The sequence below is a fragment of the Emys orbicularis genome, chromosome 1 (genome assembly GCF_028017835.1).
Source record: "Emys orbicularis isolate rEmyOrb1 chromosome 1, rEmyOrb1.hap1, whole genome shotgun sequence".
Lineage (NCBI taxonomy): Eukaryota > Metazoa > Chordata > Testudines > Emydidae > Emys > Emys orbicularis.
In genome coordinates, this window is record NC_088683.1 from 358,167,481 (window position 1) to 358,194,721 (window position 27,241).

General features: G+C 45.5%; 1 protein-coding gene across 1 annotated transcript in view; it reads right to left on the reverse strand.

The window, feature by feature from the left end:
- Positions 1-2,615: 2,615 nt before the first annotated feature.
- FAM168A (family with sequence similarity 168 member A) overlaps positions 2,616-27,241 on the reverse strand; it is a 348,545-nt gene continuing 323,919 nt past the window's right edge. The window contains exons 8-11 of the mRNA XM_065420292.1: positions 21,487-21,629; positions 7,267-7,441; positions 4,176-4,306; positions 2,616-2,786 (exon numbers count right to left, since the gene is read on the reverse strand). Coding sequence (XP_065276364.1) covers positions 4,194-4,306; positions 7,267-7,441; positions 21,487-21,629 — 431 coding nt within the window. The 3' untranslated portion in view covers positions 2,616-2,786; positions 4,176-4,193. The remainder of the gene's footprint in view (positions 2,787-4,175; positions 4,307-7,266; positions 7,442-21,486; positions 21,630-27,241) is intronic.

Sequence of the window (27,241 nt, forward strand, 5' to 3'; positions counted from 1 at the left end):
AGACCGGACTTTGCAAAGCTACATAGGTTAACACTGAATATTTTCTTTTCATTTTTTTATTTTTCCTTTTTCTTTTTTACAAAATCAAAGTGCAACACAAATACCACACGGTATAAATTCTTATGAAATTTTGCTTCCCCCCCACGATTGGTTTAAAAATAAAAAATACAAGTGATTAAAATGGCGGTGTTCCGGCTTTGCCAGTTTGCTGCTTTGGGGGCAGGGAAGGAGAATTGGAGCTCGACTCTTTTAAAAAGAGTTCCTTCAAAAATATAAACTCCTGGTTTAGAGTTGCTGACACACCATTTGATCTGGTAAAAGACCAGGATAAAAAACCAACAACAAAAGCAGCCGCAGAGACAGCAGCCCTGACGCAGCCCAGTTAAAACCAGGCTCCTGCAAGGTGCTGAGCTCCAGCAGCTCCCACTGACTTCAATGAGAGCTGCAGATGCTCCGCTGGAAAGTACTTAAGCACGGGCTTAACTTTAAACACACGAGCAGTCCCAGGGTTCAATGGAACTACTCCTGGGCTTAAGTGCTGTACTGGATTGGAGCCTTACACTGCTGCTGAAAGCCTAGATAATTAAAAAAAAAAAAAGATTCTAGGATCTGGCATGTAGATGAACAGAATCTTTACCTGGGGGAAAACCCCAAACAGGTTCCCCCTTGCAAATCACTCTCTTGTCATCCCTAGCTAAAGGTAAAGGTCCAGTATGCATGATCCAAGTCCAGCGGTTAGCATAGACTATGATTGGCCAACACCATTAATTTGGGCTGGGAACCGAGTCCAGGCCTGCTGGCTGCACAAGAAATTATTCCCCATCAATACTTCTGTTAATTTGATTCTTTTTAAAAAAATGACTCTAGATTGGCTCACTACCATTGTACTGGAGGCCCAGAGAAATCAGAGCTGCAGACACGCCTTTGGGTGAATGGAACTCTTTTGGCACAGCTTGAAAAAAAACAACACCATTTTTCTCTACCAAAACAAAACAAAACAAAACAAAACACAGAACAACCCCTCCCCTGTCTTGTGTGCTGTGCTTTGGGATAATAACTGAAAAATAAGTCATAGGTACCTTCCCCATCATTTCTAAATACTTGTATTCCTGCCTCCTTCCCTCTGCAAAACTTTATTGCTCTACTCAGACACCTTACAAATAGCCAACAAAATGGAAACGACACATGGCTGACTACACCAGCTCTCCCTTTTGGTAATTCCGGGGTTAAAAAAACAGTGACTTGCTTACATCCCATTGGCTGTGCAAGCCTGTTGCCTTTAGTTTCTAAACCAAACTAAATGACTGATTGCCCTCATTTTTCCATCTCCTCTAGTTAAGTGCCTTTTAGCTAGTAAGGCAACAAATTTATTGCTATTGCTTCATGTTAGTCACCATATTTCCTATTCTTTTCTGTTCAAAGCAGTGTGACCTCTAGCACCCTGTATCAGCCTATCCACTGGCGAATGCCTTTTGATGCTATTATTCTCTACCATGTAAGAAACTGTTTTCAGATAAAGCTCTCCCTGTGACTACTATGGAGTTAAATTGTATTCCAAGAAACAAGACCGGCACCCTGATTTACTGTTGCGATCTGCCCAGTGGTACAGTAGTGGAGCTCAATTAGCAATCAAAGTGACTGGAGACACATTCACCTGCTTTAGAACCCAAGTTACATCACGATACAAATTGCACCCAAGTTAAGTTTGAACTAAAAAGAGGTCTTGATATAGCCACCAACCTCACACTGGTGTCTCTGTGCCTGGAGTGGATGCAGGGCAAAGCAGACCTATATTCTCCCTAGCTCGACCTTAAACACTCTTCTCCACCAGCTTCTCCACCTCTCTTCCCAAATCGCTGGCCCCTGGGGAGGCTATTACGACTAGCAACTGGAAATCCCTTTGTTTCCTTTTACAACTGCCCAGCGTACATCTGTGTTAGCAAGTGAAAGGAACTGTCCTGTCGGTTACACAGTGAAATTAATAAGGACCGGCACAGGGGGTGTCTTGTTTGCCCAACAAGATCCAATTCCTATGGCAGTGTGTATCTCCCCTCCATCTCTCTGTTCTCATTGTATGGAGTATATTCCCCCCGTTTTAAAAAGCAGACAAACCCCTGGTGGTGAACAGTCTTTCTGTTTCTGAAGACAAGTGTGTGATGCTGCTAAGTAGGTTTATATTCCCTTAATCCTACAGAAGAAGGAATGAGGTCAGTATTTAAATGTGGAGAATGAATTATAGCCTACCACAACACCTATCTGGAAGACACCAATTTTCTTGTAATGTGTTATGGAAAATTAAATAATTTATATTATTAAGCAAACAAACAAAAAAAGAAACCAAACTGGAAGAAACTTGCCTACCAATGCTGTGCTTTTCACATAGTACCCTGAACATCAATTGCTCTTACTAGTCAAATAAAACAGACTCTTGGCAACAACAAAAAGTAACTAACCAACCAGCCAACAGGGATCTTTGCACCACTGAACGGGGCACCATAGAAAAGTGAATATTCTGAGCTTTAAAATGAGAGGACCAAAGAGAGAACTTGGCTACTGCTCAGTGTCAGTATGTGGTGTTACACAATTTGGGTGGGACTGGGGGGAGAAGAGGAAAAAAACAGAGACAGAAGATTAGAAAAAGCAGCTTTTACAAAAAACACTAAAGATGCATAAAGTGACCCTTGCACTTTTTGTTTTGTTCTTGCAAACAGACTTGGTGCTGTGGTACAGTTGCTCCAGCACCGATGTAAGACTTGAGTAGTTGCATACAATGTTTGACTCCAGATCTGTAAACGAACAAACAAATCAAAAGACAAAGTTAGAAGCAGGGATGCAGAAACAGACAGGGCTGGATTTTTCTCCCTATCATGCATTGTCTGCTTGATAGGTTTCACTGCTACAGTCTATAAACACTTTTTCCTTTGAATGGGTTTTCTATCGGATATAACGAGAGAGGGGCTTTGGCCTTGTAGCAGTATCAGTGCATCTCACAATCGATTTTAAACACACACACACACACACACACACACACACACACACACACACACACACACACGATTAGAAATACTCAGTTGAGATGCTCTCAGCTAATTGTACTGTGTAACGATTATTCACAGAAAAGATTAGTCAGACATAATGTATTGTGAGGAGAGATTTGTTTAAGATAACTGCCCTCAGGATGAATTTGAGACGCAAATGCATTCACCTCACCTGTGTGGCATGCAGGGAAATCTCAGAGCTTCATCCGCTGCTGTGAGAGGTGCTGCATGCTAATTGAGCAGGCTGGGTGGTATTCTCCCCACTCCCCCGTGGCTGTCTGGCAGCACAAAGGGGATGGCTTAAATAGACGGCTGGGTTTTCCAGGACCCTAAGAGTAATAGAAACCCAGTCCTGATGGGGACCCCGTGAGTGCTACCACGATATATAAATGAACAACTGCAGGTACAAGAGACACTGTCCCAATAAATAGCGGCAGACCAAAATGACATTTAGTGTCAGTGAAGGTTGCGGCAGGACATATCCATCCATCCATCCATCCATCCAAAATCTTCAAAGCACGGAGGCCAGAAGTGAAAGGGAAAGACTTGTGTGTTCCTTTCCACCTTCATATTGCCAACAACACTGTCGCTAACACACCCCAGGGCTCCATAAGGCTTTTGCTGCCATCTCCAACAGACATCCAAAAGGAAGACATGCCCCAAGTTCCTCGAACTTGCACTCTAAAGCAAAACCTTACCAGGGACCTCACATGCTTTTGTATCAGTTCTATCAAGAGATCAGCATATCTGACTGTGGCATGTTGCCCGCACTTGGGAAGTAATTGTGTCTTAACATTGCTGAGGTCACTGGTAAAGCTTTACATTAGAGTGCAGGCCTGACAAAGGTGGGTTAGGTATTGCTTGAACACCAGCTGGAGCACCTCCGTTTTCATTACCCCATGCTATTCGGCTTTTTGGTGGCTAGTGTTAGTAGGTTATTCTGTATTTACAAAGGCATAAAGAAAGGAGAAAACCTGCAGTTCTGCAGCAAGGGGAAAGTAAATGCTATCTTGACTGCTACTATTGGGACATGCAGCGTGTTCTACTACAGTGGTTTGATATTTGCAGCTCACCTTTTAAGGCCTACAATGAAGATTTTAAAAACCTCATGCACATTAGACATGTGTCAGCACTTACATGGATTGGCCATCACGTTTACCAGTGTGGAGGTACATAGCTGTAGGTAGGGGCTCCTTGAGCCCTGTACGTTGGCACAGAAACTGGATGTGCTCCAATTGCAGTGTGTTGTGGAGTGGTCAACAGGGTTCCTGAAACAGGAAGGAGAGAGAGATGGCAGACAGCATTTAGAGTCAGGGTGGCTCTGCTGACTGGGTCCAGCCTTCCTGCTCTGACTGAGGCAGAGTCAGTGCGGCTGCAGAATGACTCCTTGTTTGCCTACATACAGGGTACGTTTACACAGCAGTTGGAGGTGTAATTTCCAGCTCCGGTAGACATACGCGCTAGCTTTGGTCATACACTAAAAATAGAGATGTAACCGTAGCAGCATAGGCAGCAGCACGGTGAGCTGCCTGAGGACTTATCTGTGGGCTCGGACAGGTTGTACTCGGGCAGCTAGCCCAAGTCACCACCCAGGCCCCTGTGGCTATCCTGCTATTTTCAGAACTCTAGCTCAGTCAAAGCCAGTGCATGTATGTCGATCCAAGATGGAAATTACACCTCCAGCTCACACTTGCCCACAATCTCTGCTACCATTATGGAACTCGTGTGTCTGGGCCAACGCTTAGAGAGACTTTCTTGTTAATATAGCGTCTTTCATGTGCAAACTGCCAGAATTGAATATAGGTGTCTTCAGCTCAGTGATGGAGGATTTCATTTATCAGTTCTGTGACCACCACCTAACCTGGGAGCAAAAGTATAGCTTCAAACCGGCCCTTTCCTAGATCTTGATCCAACTGACAGCTGACACAGCTGCCCAGGGGAAGAAATGAAGGGAGGGAAATGAGGGAGTGCTGAGAACCCGCATTTCTGAGCATCAGGCCCTCATGAGAGGGAGCGGGAGTTGCCACTGGCCTTGTATTACAGATTAACACCCTCAAGACTTTACAGCATTCTGCTGGCTGAGTTTTGTGATAAGGACGCCTGAAGCTGAACAGATATACACCTTCAGCTCACATATCACAGCGTCCACAGAGCACTGTGCCACAGATCCTATATCTGAGGGGAAAACATACTACAAGCTGCCTTTATTCTTCCTTAACTCTTCCTAACATGACTGGGCTAGTGAGGACTCAATCCCAGGCATTTTGCTCAAGTAGGCAATGTTAGATAAAACAGTGAACAGAATAAAATTTTTTAATGAACCTCTTCAAAACTCTGAATTCATTTAGGCTTAACATATCTGCATACACTCAATTCTTCTACTAGCTTCCTTTCTCCAGGTCTTCCCTGTTCCCAGAGGCATATAAAAAGCGGCCCATTGAAACCTTTTGCAGCCTGGCAAAGATGGAAGAAGTTACAACAACAGACACAACAAAAAAGTGAAGTACATAAACACCAAGGAGGGTAAATGACAAGGGAGGTTTTAACTAAAAGTGATGGGATGAAGTTTAGTCTCTCAGGGCAAATTAACTCATGATAAGGTTTATCAGACTGGGCATTACCTCCCACAGAAAGAGGGGGAAGGTCAATTGTTTGAGTTACTTAGAGCATTGGCGAATATTGTGTAGGGAACCAAGCTATGTCAGCAGGCGTCGAGGATGGACTGGATGTCCTATTAGGTCTCTTCCACCTCTAATCTCTACGAAGTCCACTAGTCCATTGTTGCTAACACATCAATAGTTCCGAAGGCTTTCAAAATAGCACTTTCACACAGCCTTTGGACCATGTGTGATGTGAGGTGCAGAATACAATTCAAGACTGTTTTGTTCTAAGTGTCATCTTGATGTTCAGAATGACTATTTAAAACAATTATGCCCATAGAACTTGTTAATTGGACAACAATTATGCCCATAGAACTTTTAATTGTTAAAAACTGGACACTGACCACATGGAGCAATTACATTTCCTTCCCAATGTAAATTTAGGGAATACTACACGTACCACAGGAAAGAGAACTGTCCATTTGAATGGTGCCTGCTGTACACAGACTGTGGCATTGCCATTCGTGACAGAGATTCCCATAACAAACAGCTATTTTTGATTCGCAGATTACTGGAGCAAGCAAAGACGACATGCAGTATATTGCTGTGAATGTATAGCTGTGACAATCTTTAAAAATCCTGCTGTACAATTCAAGGAGCAATACTGACAATTGTTTTTTTGAATATCAGCTAAGGACAGAAATATAAATTGTAGTGCAAATAAAAAGATTCTTTGTCCTTTGTTTTAGGTGATATCTATTAATCTGCTTTTATCAGGATTTAAATATTGAGAAAAAATTACATATAATTTGGGAATTATATATATGCCAACATTAATGTTTCTGTTGTCAAAATATTTAATACTAACATCTTCAACAACATTATAAGTACCTTATAAAAGGAACTTGAGGATATAATCACAGTGTTGTGAATAAGGAATGAAGCTGCTTATTATATTGCTCCTGGAACAGATGGAACAGAGTAGGAATAATATACCTAAAGTCTTAAGAATGTGTCCCTATAGGGTGAGCCAGTTGGAGGGTCTACTTTGTTATCTTTGAAAATGTGAATGTTAAATCGCTACTAGGAGCAAATGGATTGAACCTTTGTTTAAAAAGGCATTGAGGTTGGCAGATAACGCTACATTTAGCTTCCCTTGTAGTGCAGGAAAAACTCATTATGTTTGTGGCAAGCACTTTTGCACAATTAGCTATGGAAATTAGGGACAATAAAATGCAGTTTGCACTGGGTGCTTTCTTAATTTAATCCCTGAAATAACTTTGAGGGTTGTTGGCCACATTTCAGAAGCAATCATGTATAAACTGGTTTTGAAATTACTTTGTTGCAATGTGCTATATTACATCAACATTTAAAGACTGATTCTGCTAAATTTATTCAGGCAAATTCTTAATGTGCACAATAGGAGTAAAGACCGCAGAGACAGACACTGAATTTAAAATGGACAAATATTTATGTGCTGGCATCTTTTTGATATACAGAGATTTTATTTCTCATGGCACAATCAGCTACGAAAGTCCCACCGTTACATCACAACAACAGAGCTGCATTATTTCTGCAGATATTTTGAGGGATCCCCTTACTGGCCATATTCAAGAGTTAATTCTCACCTGCTGACATTGCCATGGTGGTCCCAGCAACCATTCCCATGGCCACACCATTAGTCCTGGGTGCAGCAACAGGGGCTGGATAGATAGCAGATGGAATGCTGTTTGGCTGAACCACGGTGGTGTGATGGATGACGTGAGGCTGTGCCGCATACACAGGCTGTGTATAGTAAGCTCCCTGTTGGAAAGAATAAATAGGAAAATCTTTTCAGTTTGACTGAAAGCACACGTCCTGATGGAAAGAGAATCTCCGAGTTTGTTACTTTATTTCAAGATGATCGCAGACTCTGCATGCCCTAGATCTCAGTCTGATAACACATGCTGTACTGTCAGCACTGAATTACACCAACACAACCATTTGGGCTTAAATCATGATTATTTATTGTGCACCTGTGACGCTGGCAGACCAGGTGCCAGCTCCTGCCAAGGTCTCCATGTCTCAACTGAAGACTGACAAATACATAGCTGGAATCAGCTTGGCTCCTCCATGTGTTAGTACTGTTAAAATAGGGATTAGGATTATAAGAATGTGTTTACTGTTTAGACTTCATTGGATTGCTTCATACATTAATCTCACTTGTAACATTTCTATCCCACATTGTAAGGTAATATTTGACCATTTGTATTGCGAGCCCCTGTGACTGTGTAAATCACCAGACAGGAAAGAGACATTAATTCGTGTAAAGTGCTGGTCTCCAACAGACGCTGTTATGCTCTGCCCAACAGAAAAGATCCACAGACACCAGATGGACTATTGTGGAACATTAAAAAGGACAAAAGACATTTTTTGTTTTGCCCCCTCCTTGTGAAGATGAATCATGCAAGTGAATTCCTCCCATCAGCTGAGTTTGCAGCAGTGGCGTAGCTAGGAGTGGAAATTTGGGTGGGCCCCGAATTTCGGGTGAATGGGCAATGACAGACTGTGTTAGCTCAGCTTCTGCCCCGATGCTACACCCAGGGCCGGCTCCAGCTTTTCTGCCGCCCCAAGCAGCAAAAAAAAAGACGAGCGGTGGCACTTTGACGGCAGCTCAACCGCGCCGCTTCTTCTGCAGCAGTTTGGCAGCAGGTCCTCCCTCTCTTCCTCTTCAGCGGCAATTCGGCGGCAGCTCAAAGAGGAAGACAGGGAATGAGGGACCTGTCGCCGAATTTCCGCCGAAGACAGGTGCTGCCCCGATACCGGGCGGAGTGCCGCCCCTTTGAATTGGCCGCCCCAAGCACCTGCTTGCTACGCTGGTGCCTGGAGCCGGCCCTGGCCACACCCCCTTCCTAGCCCCGGTGTCCCCATGCACCTGCGAGTTGGGCATGCGCATGGGGCAGCTCCGAAAATGGCACGGCAGAACTGCCGGAACGTAGCTTTCTGAAGGGCGGGTGCCGAGCTCCGTCCTGGATTGCAGGTGCCAGAGTGATGCTCCGGGTCACTGTGGCTGCACTACAGCCTTGTTTAGATTTGGGTGGGCCTGGACACTAAGTGGCCCACCCATGGCTACGCCCCTGGTTTGCAGCTAAGAGCATAAGTGAGGAAGGGGGTAAAAATCTCTAAAAAGAAGAAACTGAATTTCTATGCTGCTTGGACTGTGCAGGACAAGGTATCTAGGCATAAGCAAGAGATCCCCAACGGCGTAGTCTGGAATCGGCTACTTTTTGAAATTTAAGATTGTAACTGATTTGTGTATATATGTTTACCTGCTTTAACCTTGTAAATAACGCTCGTTTCCTTTTCCTATTTAATAAATCTTTATATAGTTTAGTATAGATTGGCTACAAGGATTGGCTTTGGTGTGAGATCTAAGGTGCACTTGACCTGGATTGAGTGACTGGTCCTTTGGGACTGGGAATAAGCTGAATATTGCTGTGATTCTTGGTGTAAGGGCCATCTATCACAAAGACAAGCTTATCTGGGTGGTGAGACAGATGGCAGTATCCAACAGGACCATCTGTGACTCACATTAAGGCTGCTATAGTTCCTGACGCGTTTACACTTGGTAATTGGTTGGTGAAATCTAAGAGAACTCACCACCAATTTGGGGTTTGTGCCCTGGTTTTTAACCATCTGCCCTGAGGTTGGTACTCATGCTTTTGAGTCACAGAAGAGAGCACATCATCACCATCAACATGCTTGATGCTGTAGCTAGGAGAAGATATGTAACCCACCCCAATGGGGTCACAATCTAATGCACAGTACAACACAATATCGAATACACTGGCTGACCAGGAGCAGGTCTGTTATTGTGAAATTAACTCTTTGGCAGATTCTCACTGAAACAGTTTTGTGCATGAAGCACTGGCAACAGCTCCCATTTCATCCATGTACAATTTCTTCCTTTTTAAGCCTCCAGTCTTTGAAAGTTTTTCCCCAGAACACTTTTGACCAGCAAGTTGTTTTCCTATGACTTTGGCCCTTCTAATCTCCAAACAACATCTGCACTGAGCGGAGGTGTTCAGTTTACACACTGATATAGCCTTAAATCTGAAGGCTCTCAAGGCACTTTCCAGGGGGTCTGATCCTCCAAGCCCCTCACACCCAGCACTCTCTGTGGCTTTCCTGGGAGTGTCACTTGCCATAGGTGTGAATCTGGGCCCAGGGATTACTTCAGCCCAACTGGGGCAGAATTCTCTTTAACTGAGAACAGTGAGACATTACAGCAATACACAATAAAATGGGACAGGAAGCGAAGACGAATGCCATCTCCCAGAGGTTATCAAATTGTGGCCCATACTGAGCCCTTGCAGGTGGTCCATATAGTGCTGGTTGTTATAAAGGTTTTGTCTGCATTAACACTTTCCCCACTGTTGGTCTAGCTCTACCAGTGGCCACAATGGTGAAAGCATTAGGGTAGACAGGACGCAGTTGTTTTTACCAGCATGTCATCTGTGGAGGGCTATAAAGCAGCTGCAAAACAAGGAGTAGGAGCCAGCTTAGCTGCCTCTATTTAGGGCTGCTGCTGTGAAACGATTCAAGTCCTGCAAGAGCCAAAAGATGAAATGTTAAGAGTTGCCCATGCATATTGCCGAGAAGAATATACTGCATATGTACACATACGTTGAGCAGTAAGTGTGGTCAGTAGATATTTTGTGTAGCTGCTACCTTACAAAATGAGTGACAAGTAAAAGAAAAGGAGGAACGCTCGACTTAATTTTGAGGAATGCTAAGGACATAACTAGATGCAAAGAGAGATCAGATAGCGGCCACACAAAAGGGAACATAATCTAGTTAGGGTTGTGATCAGGCCTAAAGTGAGATTGAAAGACGGGAAATGAAGGCTGCTGAAATTCAACAGAGCAGATTCTGGACCAAAGTGGTAGTGCTGGATGGAATAACACAACGGGTGGAAAATGGTATGTTTCCAGAAAATAAACTGCATTAAATGTAAGTGGTTTAAAGAAGAGAAACTGTAGATGGAGACATGTAAGGACAATGCAATTAAAAATGTAAAACAAAGAGGGTTAGGAAGATTAGAGTGTGTAAACAATGAAGAGAGATTTCATGAGAAGTCAGTGATAGCCACTGGAGAACCTCTAACAAGGTATGGTGTTGACAGAAGAAGGGGATAAACCTGGGCTATTAAATTAGCTCTTTCCTTCAGTCTCCACAAAAGCTGATTGGACAAATGCCAGAAGCAGAAATATATTTCTCAAGGGAAGAGGAAGAAGTGCTAAGATAAATCAGGATCATGCCAAGGCAGGCGATTGAGAAATCAGCCTTTGACGACAGAGAGTATGTCAAGGATCAAGTAGAATTCTACCCCCAATTCTGAAGGGGCTGGCACAACAGACATACAGGGGAACCACTGCACACTGACAGCCGTTCAGACAGCACACCGGATTTATGTAACACACATACGAGAATATAATCACATGTATCGCAATTTAGACTAAAGTTCAGCTGCGCAGTCTTCCTCCGAGAAGCCAAAGCAGCTAAAATACTGAAACACACACAGTGTGCAGGATCCACTGTTCTTCCTATTGAACCAGACAATGAGGAGACTTTTCGCTGATGTTTAAAACATGCAGGTGAACTCTGGACTAGAGGAGAAGCTAATGTAACAAGAGAGGAAAGGATCTAGGAAAGATCCGGAAACTATCCAGCTTTACCTTTGGTTTCAGCGGAGGGGAAGATACTGGGAAAACGAGCCCCTTGAATGGCTGTTGTAATAACTGGGGTCTATCAGGCCTGCCCTGATTGTGAGCATAACTGTTGGAAAGTTGCTGAGGGTTCATAAAATATCACAATCACCCACTATAAAGAATGTTGACAGAAAAAGGTACAAAGGAAGATAGAAAGACAGACAATAAAAGAAGACAGAAACATTGAATTGGTCCAAACAAAAAGGTTTACTGATATCGCCAACTGACTGTGTTAAGATCGTGACTGGTAAACAAAAGATGGAATTGGAAATATATGGACCAAACCTGGTACTTCAGAAATTGGTGGACAAGATATTGAGGGTTGCAGCTATCCTGCACATCACCTGTTTTTGGGGTCCTTAAAAGGGAAACTTTGGGGGGAGATAAAAATGTGGAGGGCACTGCTGAACTGCAAACAGCCAGCTGTGCCATCCTGGCTCCCACCGGCACCGTCTTCTGGGATCCCGGGATCCACCAGCACACAGTTGGGCCTTCATCATCCTGATCCCGACAGGCATCCTGACCAGACTGGGCCAGACAGAGGGAACCAATGGCATTGTCACCGCCACTATTTTTCAGCAAAAACCGGAACAGCACCTGGAATGTGAGAGATCTGGGTTCCTACTCTCCTCTCCTCCCTCCTTTGTCCTTTTCCTCCCCGCCGTATTTCTTCTCTTCCCTGTCTAGTCTCTCTTTTCCCTTTCTGTTTAATAAACGTCTGGCTGAGCCGACCAAGACAACTATATCTTTTGCAACACTACAGTGAGTCTGTGACCAGTGAGGCAACTAAAAGCAATGCCCTAAACTGCCTGATGCTGGTACGAGTCTCCAAGCCTCACTGACAGTCTCGGAGTGACTGGTAAGACCCTGTGCTGGCTCTGCGTTTTGCCAGCGGTGAGGCTGCGAGTGAGAGTCAGCGCCAGAGACAGAAACTGAATTTTTCTCTTTGCTGTTCCTTTCTCCCCTCTTTTGTGTGTGCGTTTGTCTTGTTTTGTTCTTCAGGGAAGCAGGACTGGATTTCAACAACAACAGCTGTAACCCAGCTCAACTAACTTTTTCTCTTTCCCCCAAAACAGACAGTTATTACCACCTTTAATACCATCTAAAATCCTGACAAATGGGGACTTTCCCTATAAAAATTCTCCACAGCCAAAGAGAACACGGGTTGTTGGAATGAAAGCCTTATTTCACGGTTTAACTGTTTTCCCTCTTTGTCTGTATCTTTAATAAAAAGTTGAACAGACTTTGAATTGTGGTTGTTGCCATGGGGCTAAGCTGGCCCAGGTCTCAGTTCTCAAAACCTTGAACCATGTTTAACTATTCAGTGGTGAACAGTGACTGGGTCACAGAGACCCTCAAGGCTTAGGTATTCCATCAAAATGAACTCCACACTGCCCAATGGCCGTAGCAAGGGACAGAGCTCAGCCATTCTTGAGGGCTAAGTAATAGCCAGTACATGCTCAGAGAAACAAAGTATTTCCTAAGAAACATGGCAGAATTGTGTTCAGCTGTATCTAGTTTCTTACCCCCCCGCATCACTATGGTACCTGAGCTGGGAAAGGTGGGAGGAAGTGAAGAGTTGACGGGGATGGAATGGAAGATGGGGGGCAGTGGGCATAATTTACCCGGTCTCCAGCAAAGATCTTTTAAAAAAATTAATCGTCCATAAAGTGAACCCAGTTCAACACACACACACACACACACACACACACACACACACACACACACACACACACACACACAGTGACCCAGATTGTGGCCATCCTGTGTGTCTGCTTGGGCAGATAAGGCACTTCCCTCTTGCTGCCTTGTGCCAGCCATCCTATACTGCCGACAGCAGCATAGCAGGGGAGCTTTATCCCCTCCCATGAAGGTGGGAGAAGAAGGGGGGAATGGGATGAGCCCACAGCTGCATCCACACCCCAAGGAGTATGGGGTGCCAGGAACAGGGCTGGGATACATTACTTCCCCCGGCACCCGGAGCAGGCAGGGAAGCAGATTATAACTCTCCAAGTGACAATTTAGATCCTCGTCCGCCCTTAGCGCAGGGCAATTATGTGCCCCAAAGCCACAACTGGCCTTCAAGATATAGAAGTGGCACCAAAAAGAAAGTCCACTGAGTTACCTGCCAGGACCTATATCATTATCAATGGTCTAGCTACATGCACCAAACCCACAGGGGATCTTCAGTCTGTGGTAAAAATCAATCAATCAGTGAAGGCTCCATTAATGGCTTCACCACCAGCTCTGTTAGGAATGAGAAACTTGCAATTTAATTGGATCTCACATTCTAACTGTGTGGAGTCCACCTGACATCAGCAGGGGGAGAGGAATTTGGAATTTTCATAGATATATATATATTTTTTTTAATTAATGGAGATATCTTATCTCCTAGAACTGGAAGGGACCTTGAAAGGTCATCGAGTCCAGCCCCCTGCCTTCACTAGCAGGACCAAGTACTGATTTTGCCCCAGATCCCTAAGTGGCCCCCTCAAGGATTGAACTCACAACCCTGGGTTTAGCAGGCCAATGCTCAAACCACTGAGCTATCCCTCCCCCCCAACATGTTTAACAGTGACCTGCTAAGTGGAAAAAAGGGTTTAGTATCTTTTCTCCCCCTTCTTTATGATATAAGAAGGGATGAAAGTTTCATCATTTTGTAGTTCGTTTTTACTTTATTTTATTTTTTTTAGGTCACAGGAAAAATTGAGAATGTCAAGTCTGGTATGTTTGTTGATTTTGCTTGGAGACTTGTTGGAGATCTCCATGTGTATTGTGAGTTCCCCAGAAGGGGTAGCTTGTTGAATCCTTAACAAAGACCATCCTTTCTCCCATTCCAAAGGCCTTATTTGCATTGGAGTTTTAAACTGGTATTAAAAAATGAAGTTTAAAAGAGTCTGGCTAAAAAATCCTTTCCTTTCTCAACTGCTTGGCTTTCAGCCTTCCACGATGTCATAATCCCACTAGTTTGCCCATCTCTATACAGCCTTCCAGGGTAGACAAGACCTGAATTTCTAATGCAAAAAACAAGTAGATTTAAAAAAACAAAACAAAAAATCTCTCAACCTTTGAGGTCACCTTCATATATCAAAAACACAAAAGAGGAGACACGCTCCAATTTCCCCCCCGTCCCTTTGCAGATCACCTTAACAAAAACATCCTTCTTCACTGTGAAGGGGAATGAGTACAATCCATGGATTTAATGCATGCCATACAGAGATGATTACACTTTAAGGTCAGTATGTTAGTACTGAGCCACTGCACTGAATACAAACACAGAGGGTAAGACTGTGTACAGAAGCAATTTGGCAGATAGGGATGTCACTGCTGTAGTGCTACAGGCTGAGTGTTGGGAGAAATGTTGTTCTTTGTATGTCAGTATGCAGGAAGAGTGGACGTAGGATAGCGGCATTCATGTGAGGATGATACACAGTTGGGAGCAGGGGGTCACAATACCAAGGAGAATGACAGGGGGACAGGGACATATTATGTCTAAACTGGCTTATGTAAAAGTCAGCGTGAAGAAATGAAATGTTAGGATGTAAAAAATGAGAAGAGAAGATGCCCTAGTTTCACTAAGTCACATACAAACACTAGGGGAGGTTGTCAGGCACCAGATTTTCCAAAGTGGCTAGTAACTTTGGGTGCCCAACTTGATTTTCAGAGGGTGGGTGATAAGCACTTTCTGACCATCGGGCCCCTTTAAGGTGTCCCAAGTCAGGCCCAGAAAATCGCCTGTCACGTTGGAAAATCCCAGTCCGGATACATACGCGGAGATAGTAGCTCTGAATGAACACGGAGGAGTTTATTTGAGTTCCATAAAAAAAGACATGTGGAGGAAGTGGGATGAGTGTTTGTGTCTTGTCTACATAGGCTTTGTTCTGAAAAATGTGCCCCCAAGGCAGCTCCCCAGGAGATAGTGATGGTGGAGGCACTAGGGTAGACAAGGTCCAATGGTCACCAATGTATGTGTTACTGGATTGGGTAGCCTCCGCCTGGCCCCCATCTACACTGATGCTCCCACCATTACCACCCTCTTGGAGCTGACCTGGAACTAGCAATGGTGGGGAAGATCAGAAACAAAGGCTAGCACAGACAGCCTTGGAAATGGAGAACCTGGAAGTCAGACATGTTGTTCTGGACGTACAGCCTGATGGGAGTGTAACCATTGACTTGGCATTTGATCAATTCCTGTATGTCTTATACTACAAATACTGACTTCCCCCCATTTCTCTCCTTCACCCTGCTCAAATTCTTCCTCCAGCCTAGCCAGCGGCTCTATTGCAGTTACAGTGTTTTAGAAACCAGCAAATGGCCCCAGGTCCTTCATAGGGCAGAGTAATAAAGACCCCATTTCTACTGTCATACTCGTGATGGGAGAAATCTGGAGAACTCTACAGCTCGGCCAACAGACAAGCAGCCTTGGTCTAACATACTGAAAAGAAAGCAGCCAGCCAGCCATGAAAAAGACCTTTAACATACACACTGCATCCATTCTGTGTTCACCACTGTACTAACACTGGGTAAATGCATGAGAATTGAGTTCACATGTGGATAAAAATCATTAGCTTGGGCACCTCCTCGTCCTTGTCCTTTGCGGCTGTTGTGAGAGAGCTAAGGCAAGTTCTGCATTATGGTTGGGCAGCAGCATGCTCTGCGGGTCACTCATTCTCGCCCTCACATGCACAGCTGGGGAGGGCACAACTCCCTGATCCTAGGCTACAACTCCCTAACACTTTAAGGGCTGATTTTCAGTATTTTAAATCCCGTGGGGCTGATTCGGATCTCATTTATCCCTGTGTAAACCTGGAGTAACTCCATTAACCACCAGAGTAAAACAGGTTGAAGTGATATTAGAATCAGGCCTTATCTTGTTCTGGTTCATCTTGTTGGCTTTAACTAGCTGCTATGGGGACAGGGCTAGGATGCAGTGACTGTGCTTCTACTATGCACATCTGCTGAGCATACAATATGAAAGGCTGACATTTAGCACGGGTTTGCACAGCATCTAGCTGTCCTTGAGGCCCTGCCCCTACTTACCATTACGTCTCTTCCGGGGGCAGAGTGGGGTGGTCAGGGCTTCCCTCATCCAGGAAGTGGGGGCTTCTTTTACAGCTTTCCTGGGCATGCAGAGAAGCCATAATTCTCCAGCCCTCTGTACTTAAAGGCCAGAAAGGTCTTTGAGGAAAGGAGCTTAGACACAATGGTGACAGGCACCTTTGACAGAGAGGAGTCCCATGACAGGGAGTTTGAGGCGCAAGTGGTGTTCTCGTCCATCCTCCCGGTGCAAGGAAAAGGCCTGGGTAGAGACCGTCGAATCGTGGAAGTCAATGAATGGCTACGCAGGTGGTGTCGGAGAGAAGGCTTTGGATTCTTCGACCATGGGATGGTGTTCCAAGAAGGAGGAGTGCTGGGCAGAGACGGGCTCCACCTAACGAAGAGAGGGAAGAGCATCTTCGCCAGCAGGCTGGCTAACCTAGTGAGGAGGGCTTTAAACTAGGTTCACCGGGGGAAGGAGACCAAAGCCCTGAGGTAAGTGGGGAAATGGGATCCTGGGAGGAAGCACAAGCAGGAGAGCGCAAGAGGGGAGGACTCCTGTCTCATGCTGAGAAAGAGGGACGATCGATGAGTTATCTTAAGTGCCTATACACAAATGCAAGAAGCCTGGGAAACAAGCAGGGAGAACTGGAAGTCCTGGCACAATCAGGGAACTATGATGCGATTGGAATAACAGAGACTTGGTGGGATAACTCACATGACTGGAGTACTGTCATGGATGGATATAAACTGTTCAGGAAGGACAGGCAGGGCAGAAAAGGTGGGGGAGTTGCGTTGTATGTAAGAGAGGAGTATGACTGCTCAGAGCTCCGATATGAAACTGCAGAAAAACCTGAGAGTCTCTGGATAAAGTTGAGAAGTGTGAGCAACAAGGGTGATGTCGTGGTTGGAGTCTGCTATAGACCACCAGACCAGGGGGATGAGGTGGATGAGGCTTTCTTCTGGCAACTAGCAGAAGTTGCTAGATCGCAGGCCCTGGTTCTCATGGGAGACTTTAATCACCCTGATATCTGCTGGGAGAGCAATACAGCGGTGCACAGACAATCCAGGAAGTTTTTGGAAAGTGTAGGGGACAATTTCCTGGTGCAAGTGCTGGAGGAACCAACTAGGGGCAGAGCTTTTCTTGACCTGCTGCTCACAAACAGGGAAGAATTAGTAGGGGAAGCAAAAGTGGATGGGAACCTGGGAGGCAGTGACCATGAGATGGTCGAGTTCAGGATCCTGACACAAGGAAGAAAGGAGAGCAGCAGAATACGGACCCTGGACTTCAGAAAAGCAGACTTTGACTCCCTCAGGGAACAGATGGGCAGGATCCCCTGGGAGAATAACATGAAGGGCAAAGGGGTCCAGGAGAGCTGGCTGTATTTTAAAGAATCCTTATTGCGGTTGCAGGAAAAAAACATCCCGATGTGTAGAAAGAATAGTAAATATGGCAGGCGACCAGCTTGGCTAAACAGTGAAATCCTTGCTGAACTTAAACGCAAAAAAGAAGCTTACAAGAAGTGGAAGATTGGACAAATGACCAGGGAGGAGTATAAAACTATTGCTCAGGCATGCAGGAATGAAATCAGGAAGGCCAAATCACACTTGGAGTTGCAGCTAGCAAGAGATGTTAAGAGTAACAAGAAAGGTTTCTTCAGGTATGTTAGCAACAAGAAGAAAGTCAAGGAAAGTGTGGGCCCCTTACTGAATGTGGGAGGCAACCTAGTGACCGAGGATGTGGAAAAAGCTAATGTACTCAATGATTTTTTTGCCTCTGTCTTCACAAACAAGGTCAGCTCCCAGACTGCTGCACTGGGCAGCACAATATGGGGAGAAGGTGACCAGCCCTATGTGGAGAAAGAAGTGGTTCGGGACTATTTAGAAAAACTGGATGTGCACAAGTCCATGGGGCCGGATGCGCTGCATCCGAGGGTGCTAAAGGAGTTGGCGGATGAGATTGCAGAGCCATTAGCCATTATTTTTGAAAACTCATGGCGATCGGGGGAGGTCCCGGATGACTGGAAAAAGGCTAATGTAGTGCCCATCTTTAAAAAAGGGAAGAAGGAGGATCCGGGGAACTACAGGCCAGTCAGCCTCACCTCAGTCCCTGGAAAAATCATGGAACAGGTCCTCAAGGAATCAATTATGAAACACTTAGAGGAGAGGAAAGTGATCAGGAACAGTCAGCATGGATTCACCAAAGGGAAGTCGTGCCTGACTAACCTAATTGCCTTCTATGATGAGATAACTGGCTCTGTGGATGAGGGGAAAGCAGTGGATGTGTTATTCCTTGACTTTAGCAAAGCTTTTGATACAGTCTCCCACAGTATTCTTGCCGCCAAGTTAAAGAAATATGGGCTGGATGAATGGACTGTAAGGTGGATAGAAAGCTGGCTAGATCGTCGGGCTCAACGGGTAGTGATCAATGGCTCCATGTCTAGTTGGCAGCCGGTTTCAAGCGGAGTGCCCAAGGGTCGGTCCTGGGGCCGGTTTTGTTTAATATCTTTATTAATGATCTGGAGGATGGTGTGGACTGCACTCTCAGCAAGTTTGCAGATGACACTAAACTAGGAGGCGTGGTAGATACACTAGAGGGTAGGGATCGGATACAGAGGGACCTAGACAAATTAGAGGATTGGGCCAAAAAAAACCTGATGAGGTTCAACAAGGATAAGTGCAGAGTCCTGCACTTAGGACGGAAGAATCCCATGCACTGCTACAGACTAGGGACCGAATGGCTAGGTAGCAGTTCTGCAGAAAAGGACCTAGGGGTCACAGTGGACGAGAAGCTGGATATGAGTCAACAGTGTGCTCTTGTTGCCAAGAAGGCTAACGGCATTTTGGGCTGTATAAGTAGGGGCATTGCCAGCAGATCGAGGAACGTGATCGTTCCCCTTTATTCGACATTGGTGAGGCCTCATCTGGAATACTGTGTCCAATTTTGGGCCCCACACTACAAGAAGGATGTGGAAAAATTGGAAAGAGTCCAGCGGAGGGCAACAAAAATGATTAGGGGTCTGGAGCACATGACTTATGAGGAGAGGCTGAGGGAACTGGGATTGTTTAGTCTCCAGAAGAGAAGAATGAGGGGGGATTTGATAGCAGCCTTCAACTACCTGAAGGGAGGTTCCAAAGAGGATGGAGCTCGGCTGTTCTCAGTGGTGGCAGATGACAGAACAAGGAGCAATGGTCTCAAGTTGCAGTGGGGGAGGTCCAGGTTGGATATTAGGAAACACTATTTCACTAGGAGGGTGGTGAAGCACTGGAATGCGTTACCTAGGGAGGTGGTGGAGTCTCCTTCCTTGGAGGTTTTTAAGGCCCGGCTTGACAAAGCCCTGGCTGGGATGATTTAGTTGGGAATTGGTCCTGCTTTGAGCAGGGGGTTGGACTAGATGACCTCTTGAGGTCCCTTCCAACCCTGATATTCTATGATTCTATGATTCTATGACAGCTGGTCAGAAAAATTCCAACACTATTTTTTTGTTGGAATTTGCCAGTTGGTTGAAATGGAAATGTTCTGAGGAGACTGTGTGATTTCGACGAAGCTCCCCCAGAAAGCAGGCAGGGCAGTTTTCAAAATCTGCCTGGTTTCTTGCCAGCTGGTCCCCCTGGCTTCTTCAACGCACACCTAGTGGACTGCCTCTAAGTCAGAGATCAGAGGGCTTCTAGGGTCTCCAAGTCCCTTCCGTGGAAAAATTCAAAATTCGGGATTTTCATTGTGAATTGGAACAAAACCAAATTTTGAAAAAGCGAAATCCTCCATGGAACAGAATACTTTTCTCTGCCCAGCTTTGAGACAACCAAGAACCAACAGCCCCTGTCCTGCTGCCAACTGCTGTGATTCTGAGTAGGATCAAGTGTTGCTCAACAGTGCTCAAAAACTACAGCAATAATAAGCAGTGAAGGAATTGTTGGACCTCAGCAATCTTACACAAAGGGTTATGGGGTGCACCACATGCTTCATTATGGGGCACTACAAGGGTTACGGTGTGTCAGTAACACAGCAGATGGCAGCAGGAGTTAGAACATTTTGCAGTCCACACTGGTCTGTTGAGAGGAGGGCATGCCACATCTTCGCTCCCTGAAATCCCTTTTAGGAGCACAGAGGCAGCAGTGTTGTCTGGCCCCCCCAGAAGAATCTGCACAAGGATGGGGGAAGCAGCCACCCATTGCACTGACAACTGAGGAGAGCCACAGAGGAAACACACAGCTCAAGACAAAAAGAGGAGTAAAGCCACAGCTCCCTGGGGCACGTCTAACACTGAAGCAGGGTGTGCCAGGGACTGCCGAGAAAGGCCGGTGACTGAACCAGGGACAAAGGTTTCTGGGGAAAAGAGGGGAGATTCCTTGAAAGTGAATTGTCAAGAGTTGATTTGTTGCTGCTCCTTGTGCACCAGCCTGTTGGGTTTGGTTCTTAGAGCCCATTCAAACCAAAGCCTGCTGGATGCATGCAGCATTAGTGAACATCTTTAACACTAACAAAAAGCCGCACAGGGCCAATGACCACAGGTGGTAAAGATCTCATCCAAAAGACAGCATCCTCCAGCAGCATAATGCTTCTTAGAATTAGAGTGGCTTGGTTCAGTACTGACTCAGAGCAGAGAGCACCACAGAGCAGTTCAATCCAATTCACTGACATGACAAGCTACACAAGTGTAAAAGACAACCCCAGCAGATATCATTCAGAGGTAGGTCCACCCTGCTAGGCAGCACCACCAGCATCACTTATAGATTCATAGACTCATAGACTTTAAGGTCAGAAGGGACCATTATGATCATCTAGTCTGACCTCCTGCACAATGCAGGCCACAGAATCTCACCCACTTCCTTCAACACCTACAGAAGGCTTTTCGTGGAGGTCTCCCACCCACATACAGACCAGGTCCAAGCTTATAGGCTGTGGTTTGAAGTTTGCACAGATGGTATAGATACAAGATAGAAATAGGATAATTAACACAGTTTGAAACATAGTATCTACACCAGTAATATGTTCTCAGTTACTTGGATGATACACAAGCTTTTACTGCTATTTTTTTCTATAGTTTGCTAGACACGTACCTGGGCATACAGGTTCTGCTGTGGATAGGCACTTCTGATGGGGTACATAGCAGTTTGGTAAGGATTTGGAGATGGAGAATAGGGAGGTGGTGCATTGTTACTCTGGGTAGGTGGGACCTTATATGGAGTCCCAGCGGTGTACCCTGTTAAAAGCAAAAACAGCTTGCATTAGTGCCATGACTTAAGCTTACGGGAGACAGCTGCTGAGCAGGCTGACATGGCGCATTAGCAATTTAACCCATGCTGAGAACACCATTTTAACTCAATGTTTAGAGTGCCATAAAAGATACACAGCCACTAGTGGTCCTAGGGATGCAGAAGCCACTCATTACGAGTCTAGAGCAAACCACTGGCTCAGCATGAAGGACAATTTCCATATCAACAAAGAATTAGGGGGGCTCTGAGTGGTGGAACACAGTGTGATCTGCAGCTGTGTGAGCTAGACGAGGCCACACTAAACCTAATTGCTCTTTGGGGTAGGGATGCTGTCTAACATGTCCAGCGTCCAGCACAATGGGGCCCTGATCCTGACTGGAGCTTCAGGGTAATACAGTTACTAAATAATTATAATAGGTTCCATCTCCCAGTGCCATTCCTTTGGGGCGCTTGGCCTGGAGAGACTGCACCAACAGTCAGGACAGCTGAGGTAAAACTCCTCACTCTGAGTCCATTTGGGGAGCAACATAGCGATGCTGGTTCCTGGCTGGAGACCGACAGATCTACTGACTGCCCAGCCACTGCTTTGGGATCACATCAGCTGGAGGTCAGCCTCTTCCCGCTGACTGCAGGGAACAATACCCTGTTTCTGGGACCATGGTGGAGGAAGGCACATGGGCTACATATTAAAGGCATGTCTCCCTATTATTATTAAATGTTTCTGTTCCAGAAGCCTCAACCCAGTCAGGGCCACCATTGTGCCTGTCACTGTACAAACACAATAAATGACAGCGCTGGCCCAAAGGGTGTACAAGTCTAAAGGGGATGTTACACTGTTGACTATACACTGCTGTCCCATTAGGGGAGACATGGCTAGTGTCAGACTTTGATTTTTTAACCACCATGTCATTTTTATTAACTTGTTTGAGTCTGACTATGATGCCATATAAGGATTTCTGAACAGTTCTGGAATGTGAACCCATTATGGGTCCTTAGAACAATAGGTTTCAGAACACGGGGACAGATTCCCCAAATCCGGGGCATGGAGGTGTACAGTACACCCCACTGTATAGCAGCTTAAGTCCTTGTGGGGTTTTTCTTTCCTTGGCTGGGGGAAGGTGATGCAGATAATAGTCTGAAAAATGCGGCTCTAACATATCCACAACTGTTCAAACAGTTAAGTTTTCATGTCTTCAGAAGCATTCATGTGGTGTCATCCCTGGGAAATGCCAGTACTCACAGGGTTAAAAAAGCGGGCATGACTTGAGGGGATTGCGTCAGAACTCAAAATGTCCTTCAAGACAATATATATATTTCAAGTAATTTTCTCCCCAATCTGGGAGCTTTTGTCCTCTCCCATTGTCTGCTGGATGGTTAAATCAATAATATAATTGTTGGGGAGCCTAGATTGCACGAGACTATTTTAAGTGTTTATGCCACCAAGTAGTGACTGGAAAGCTTGTGATAACACTGCTGGAGAGGAAGGGCTGAATCTTTCTTGTCCTTCCCTAGCGCTGAACCTTTCAATGTGAACAATTAAGATGTCTGAAAGCTGTTGTGAACCCACTGCTCTAACCATCCATCTTCATTAAGATTTAGAAGCTCAAGGTGAACCCAGGCTGTGGCTTAGGGTGACCAGACAGCAAATGTGAAAAATCGGGACAGGGGGTGGGGGGTAATAGGAGCCGATTTAAGAAAAAGACCCAAAAATCGGGACTGTCCCTATAAAATCGGGACATCTGGTCACCCTACTGTGGCTACATAGCAGTGTTTAAACCTAGCAGTATTGACGGGGATCTTATTCTGACAAGCATGCTAATCAAACCATGCTACGGACTGTTCCCACTAGGTAACGTACTCTAATCTAGGTTCATAATATGTTACTCAGAGAACAATATCCTGTTCAACATTATATGTTAGAGCTGGACTACGCAAACATAAGTGGGTTCGTACACTTCCAACGGTAACCTGACTACTAATGCTCACACATCATAACAAAAAAGGCAAGCAAAGCTTTGCAGAAGCAGGGGAAGGCAAACAGGAGGGTGCAGCACAATGTCCTCTGTGGACGATACTATATGAACCCAAATAACTGGTTAGACATTAAAGTGATGAGCCGCCTTTTAATGCCTAAAATCATCAGATTGGGCCGGAAGTTTCCATTGATGGTTTCCCAATCTGTCAAGTGGGCATATTGCTCCCAACCTCACAGGGCAATTGAGCAATGCGTATGATGGACCCAATCTATTAAGGTCCTGAACATCTCCCAAGAGATGCAAAGCCCTCAGCTCCCACTGACTTCAAGATCAGGCCCTATGTTTGCAACGCACTTGGAGATCTCGGCATGAAGAGTGCTACAGAAGTACAAGAGTATTACTGCTCTTCCTGATGAACCCTGACGCCAGAAATATGCACAATGCCAACATGAATAGTGTGCTGATTTCACTTCATGGATCGAGCTGTGTGGGGTTTTTTTAAAGGCATTTTATAATATAATAAAATGGGTGCTGTTGCTTTCATAATTCAAATGCAGGAATAAAACACTTAGAAATCAAATGCAAATTGGAGGCCACAACTATTATCACCTATCAACACAGCATGTGAAGTGTGCAACAATAAGCAAGAAGGGCCCAATGCCTCTTGCACTGGTCTGTGTCTACACTGCGATTACAAACCCGCGGCTGGCCCGTGCCGGTTGACTTGGGCTTGCTGGTCTCTTTCATTGCACTTCTGGGCTTGGACTGCAGTCTGAGATCTGGGACCCTCACACCTCACAGGGTCCTGGAGTCTGGGCTCCAGCCCGAGCCCAGACCTCTACGCTGCAATGAAACAGCCCCGCAGCCTGAGCCCGGCAAGCCTAAGTCAGCTGGCCCGGGCCAGCTGTGGGTTTGTAATGGCAGAGTAGACATACCCACTGAAGTCAAAGGCAAAGCTCTTACTGACTTCGATGGCAGGAGGAGCCAGCTCTCAATGACAGCTGGCTTGCTGCTGAGTCTGTATGCAGTTCTGTCCGCTCTATGCAGCTGACGCACCGTTATAATTAGCATCTATCCATTGCATAACTTATTTTTATGTTTCTAGCTGCACAGATTTGGCAGGACAAGACTGTACACTGAATAATTTGTTTTCCTTATCTTGCAACAGAAGCACTGTTGAACCCCATCAGTGTCACAATTGCCTTATTCTCCCCTTTAAGTCTGCAATTAACAGAAGCCCATTTTAAACAAAGACCTGAAATGTAAGCAGCTGCACCTGACAAATATGGAAAAGTGCTGACTTCCAGCTATGCTGAAGCTGCTGATTCCCCCACATAGGACAGATCGTAAGAGGGGATTTGTGGGCTTGTTTATGGTGACTAAACGGGTAGTGTATCTACAAAGGTCACCATATTTTACAGGGCATTTCTCAGATACCTTTTGTACCAGCCCTGCTCCCTGCCGTCCATTTGCACTATTGACAAAAGCAGTGAGCCTGCTCTGTTGCTGTTAAGAAACACAGCCATTTGCTCCTTGTGAGCGGCTGGAGTCCAGAAAAGGGAACCTGACCCCTCCGCTTACAGAGGCAAATCCTGTCTTACGTAGCAAGCCAGAATAACGAGGCTTGGCACAGGGCTGTCTTGTGGAAGTATGGGATGGAAACGTCTCTCCTTGTGCAGCCGGGGGTCTCTGGAGCCGCTCCACGAACAGGATGGCATCCTCAGGGCTGCCATGGCAATTTAACACTGTTGCCCATCATGCTATCAGGTGTCAATGGCTAACTGACCTGTGTAGTTGTGCATGCTCTGACCTAGCACCCTCCACCCCCGGGGAACAGTGAGCCCACATGGAGCTAGGTTCCACCTGGGCACATAGTGTGTAGACTCCCCTGCATGGGGTGCTGCAATCCTGTCCCCTGACCCTGAACTGCATTGCTCCCACAGCTGGCAGGGCCCTTCAGAGAGAGCGAGCCAGGAACATTACTCCAATAGTGCTGCAATCACTGAGGGATGAAAGACACTTCTTAAAAGAAGCATCATCTCTTTTATGTGCAGACAAACACTGGATCCAGAGGAGCTGTTAGGAAAAACAGAGTAAAATCTCCACAGGGAGGTTTATTGGGTCTGCCCTGCTTCAGAAGGAAGCTTCTCTGTCATGGACAGATGAAAACAGGGTTGGGCTCAATTTCACTAGAACCCCATGAGAACAGCACCTACTCTGCATCTCCCCTCCTCCCCTAAAGTGGTTTTTACACCTCTGGGGATTCCCCAACCCAGCCAGGTAAGTCAGCTTTCTGCCTGCTTTGTCCCACCAGAATGACAAAGCAGGAAAAATGGGGCCATATCTGTATTCTAGGACACAAGTGGCCCATGTGTGTCTGGCATGCTGTGTTTGACTGAATTCAACAGTGTGTCTTGTGGTTACCTCCATCTTTCAGACAGAGGCGTGGCCCACAAAGACTCGTCCCAGCATGCAATGCACCATCATTTAAGCAAAGGCTATTTGGCTCACCTGGAACATTACATGCAGAGACTGGCAGATTTTTTCTTAAATGCCTAGCTCCTGGAATCACATGACAATTTCAGCTTTCCTTTTTAAAAAAAGTCAGTTTCCATCCCTTGTGGTTGCAGAGAAAAGCTGAGCACCTTAAAGGCTCAGACACCAGAAGGGAAATAAAAAAGTCCCACCCATTCTTTTAAAAATCATCCTGGTTTTGGGGGCTCCGACTCGCATTTTTAAATGTTCGAAGTTGGCCATACTGAAGACTGGAAATTTGTCAGATGGAGAGAAATGACACTTGCCTAAGAAAAACATTCTCAACCAACACTGGAAGCATGGATTCCAATGCCTGATTTTCTCTCTTCAAAGAAGTATGCTGAGAGTTCCGTCATTTCAGTTGAAAGGCTAGACTCGGCTGCATATAGCAGTGGATCCTCTACCCCCGCCTCCTCTCAAACTTCACTTTGATAGCAGTGCCCCTGCTGAGCACAAGATCCTGCCCACCCCCCTCACTTGCCATACCAATTCTTCTGTAAAAATGCTCTTTGCCTTATAGTGCATAACAGCAGTAAAAAAGTAAACAAAGTTCTGAGATATATAGAGAACAGCCAGGACAGAGGAAATTATTGGATTCCTGTAAAAAAGGGTGTAAGGGTACCTGAATTCTATGTTGATTTTCTCCCTTTAGAGTTAAAGGGTTACACAGACACTTAAAATGAAGGTCATGTGTGTGAAGTTTTGACTGAATCATTTGTACTTAATGGTAAATTAGTGGGGGAATTCTAGAAAGCCTTACAGCTGTGCTTTAAGTTCTTTTTTAAGGCAGACTAATAAGTCTCTATGCGCTCTAGCCTTTCACCTCAGTACAAACCTGACTTAGGTCACAAATGAGTTTGAGAGTCTTAATATCGTCCATGGAAATGTGTTCATCTCACAAAACCACGACAAAGGTCTGCATCACATTTAGTCTATGCTGAGGTGTAGCTAAGGACTAGAATAAAGAGGAGTGCTTGCAGGTCAGAATGGTAGACAGAACTGTGCAGGGGACTCGAAAAATCAGATGAGCAAGGAGGTACTGCAGATGAGGACTGAAGTGCAGCGGAAGAGGTGTATGTGAAAAGACT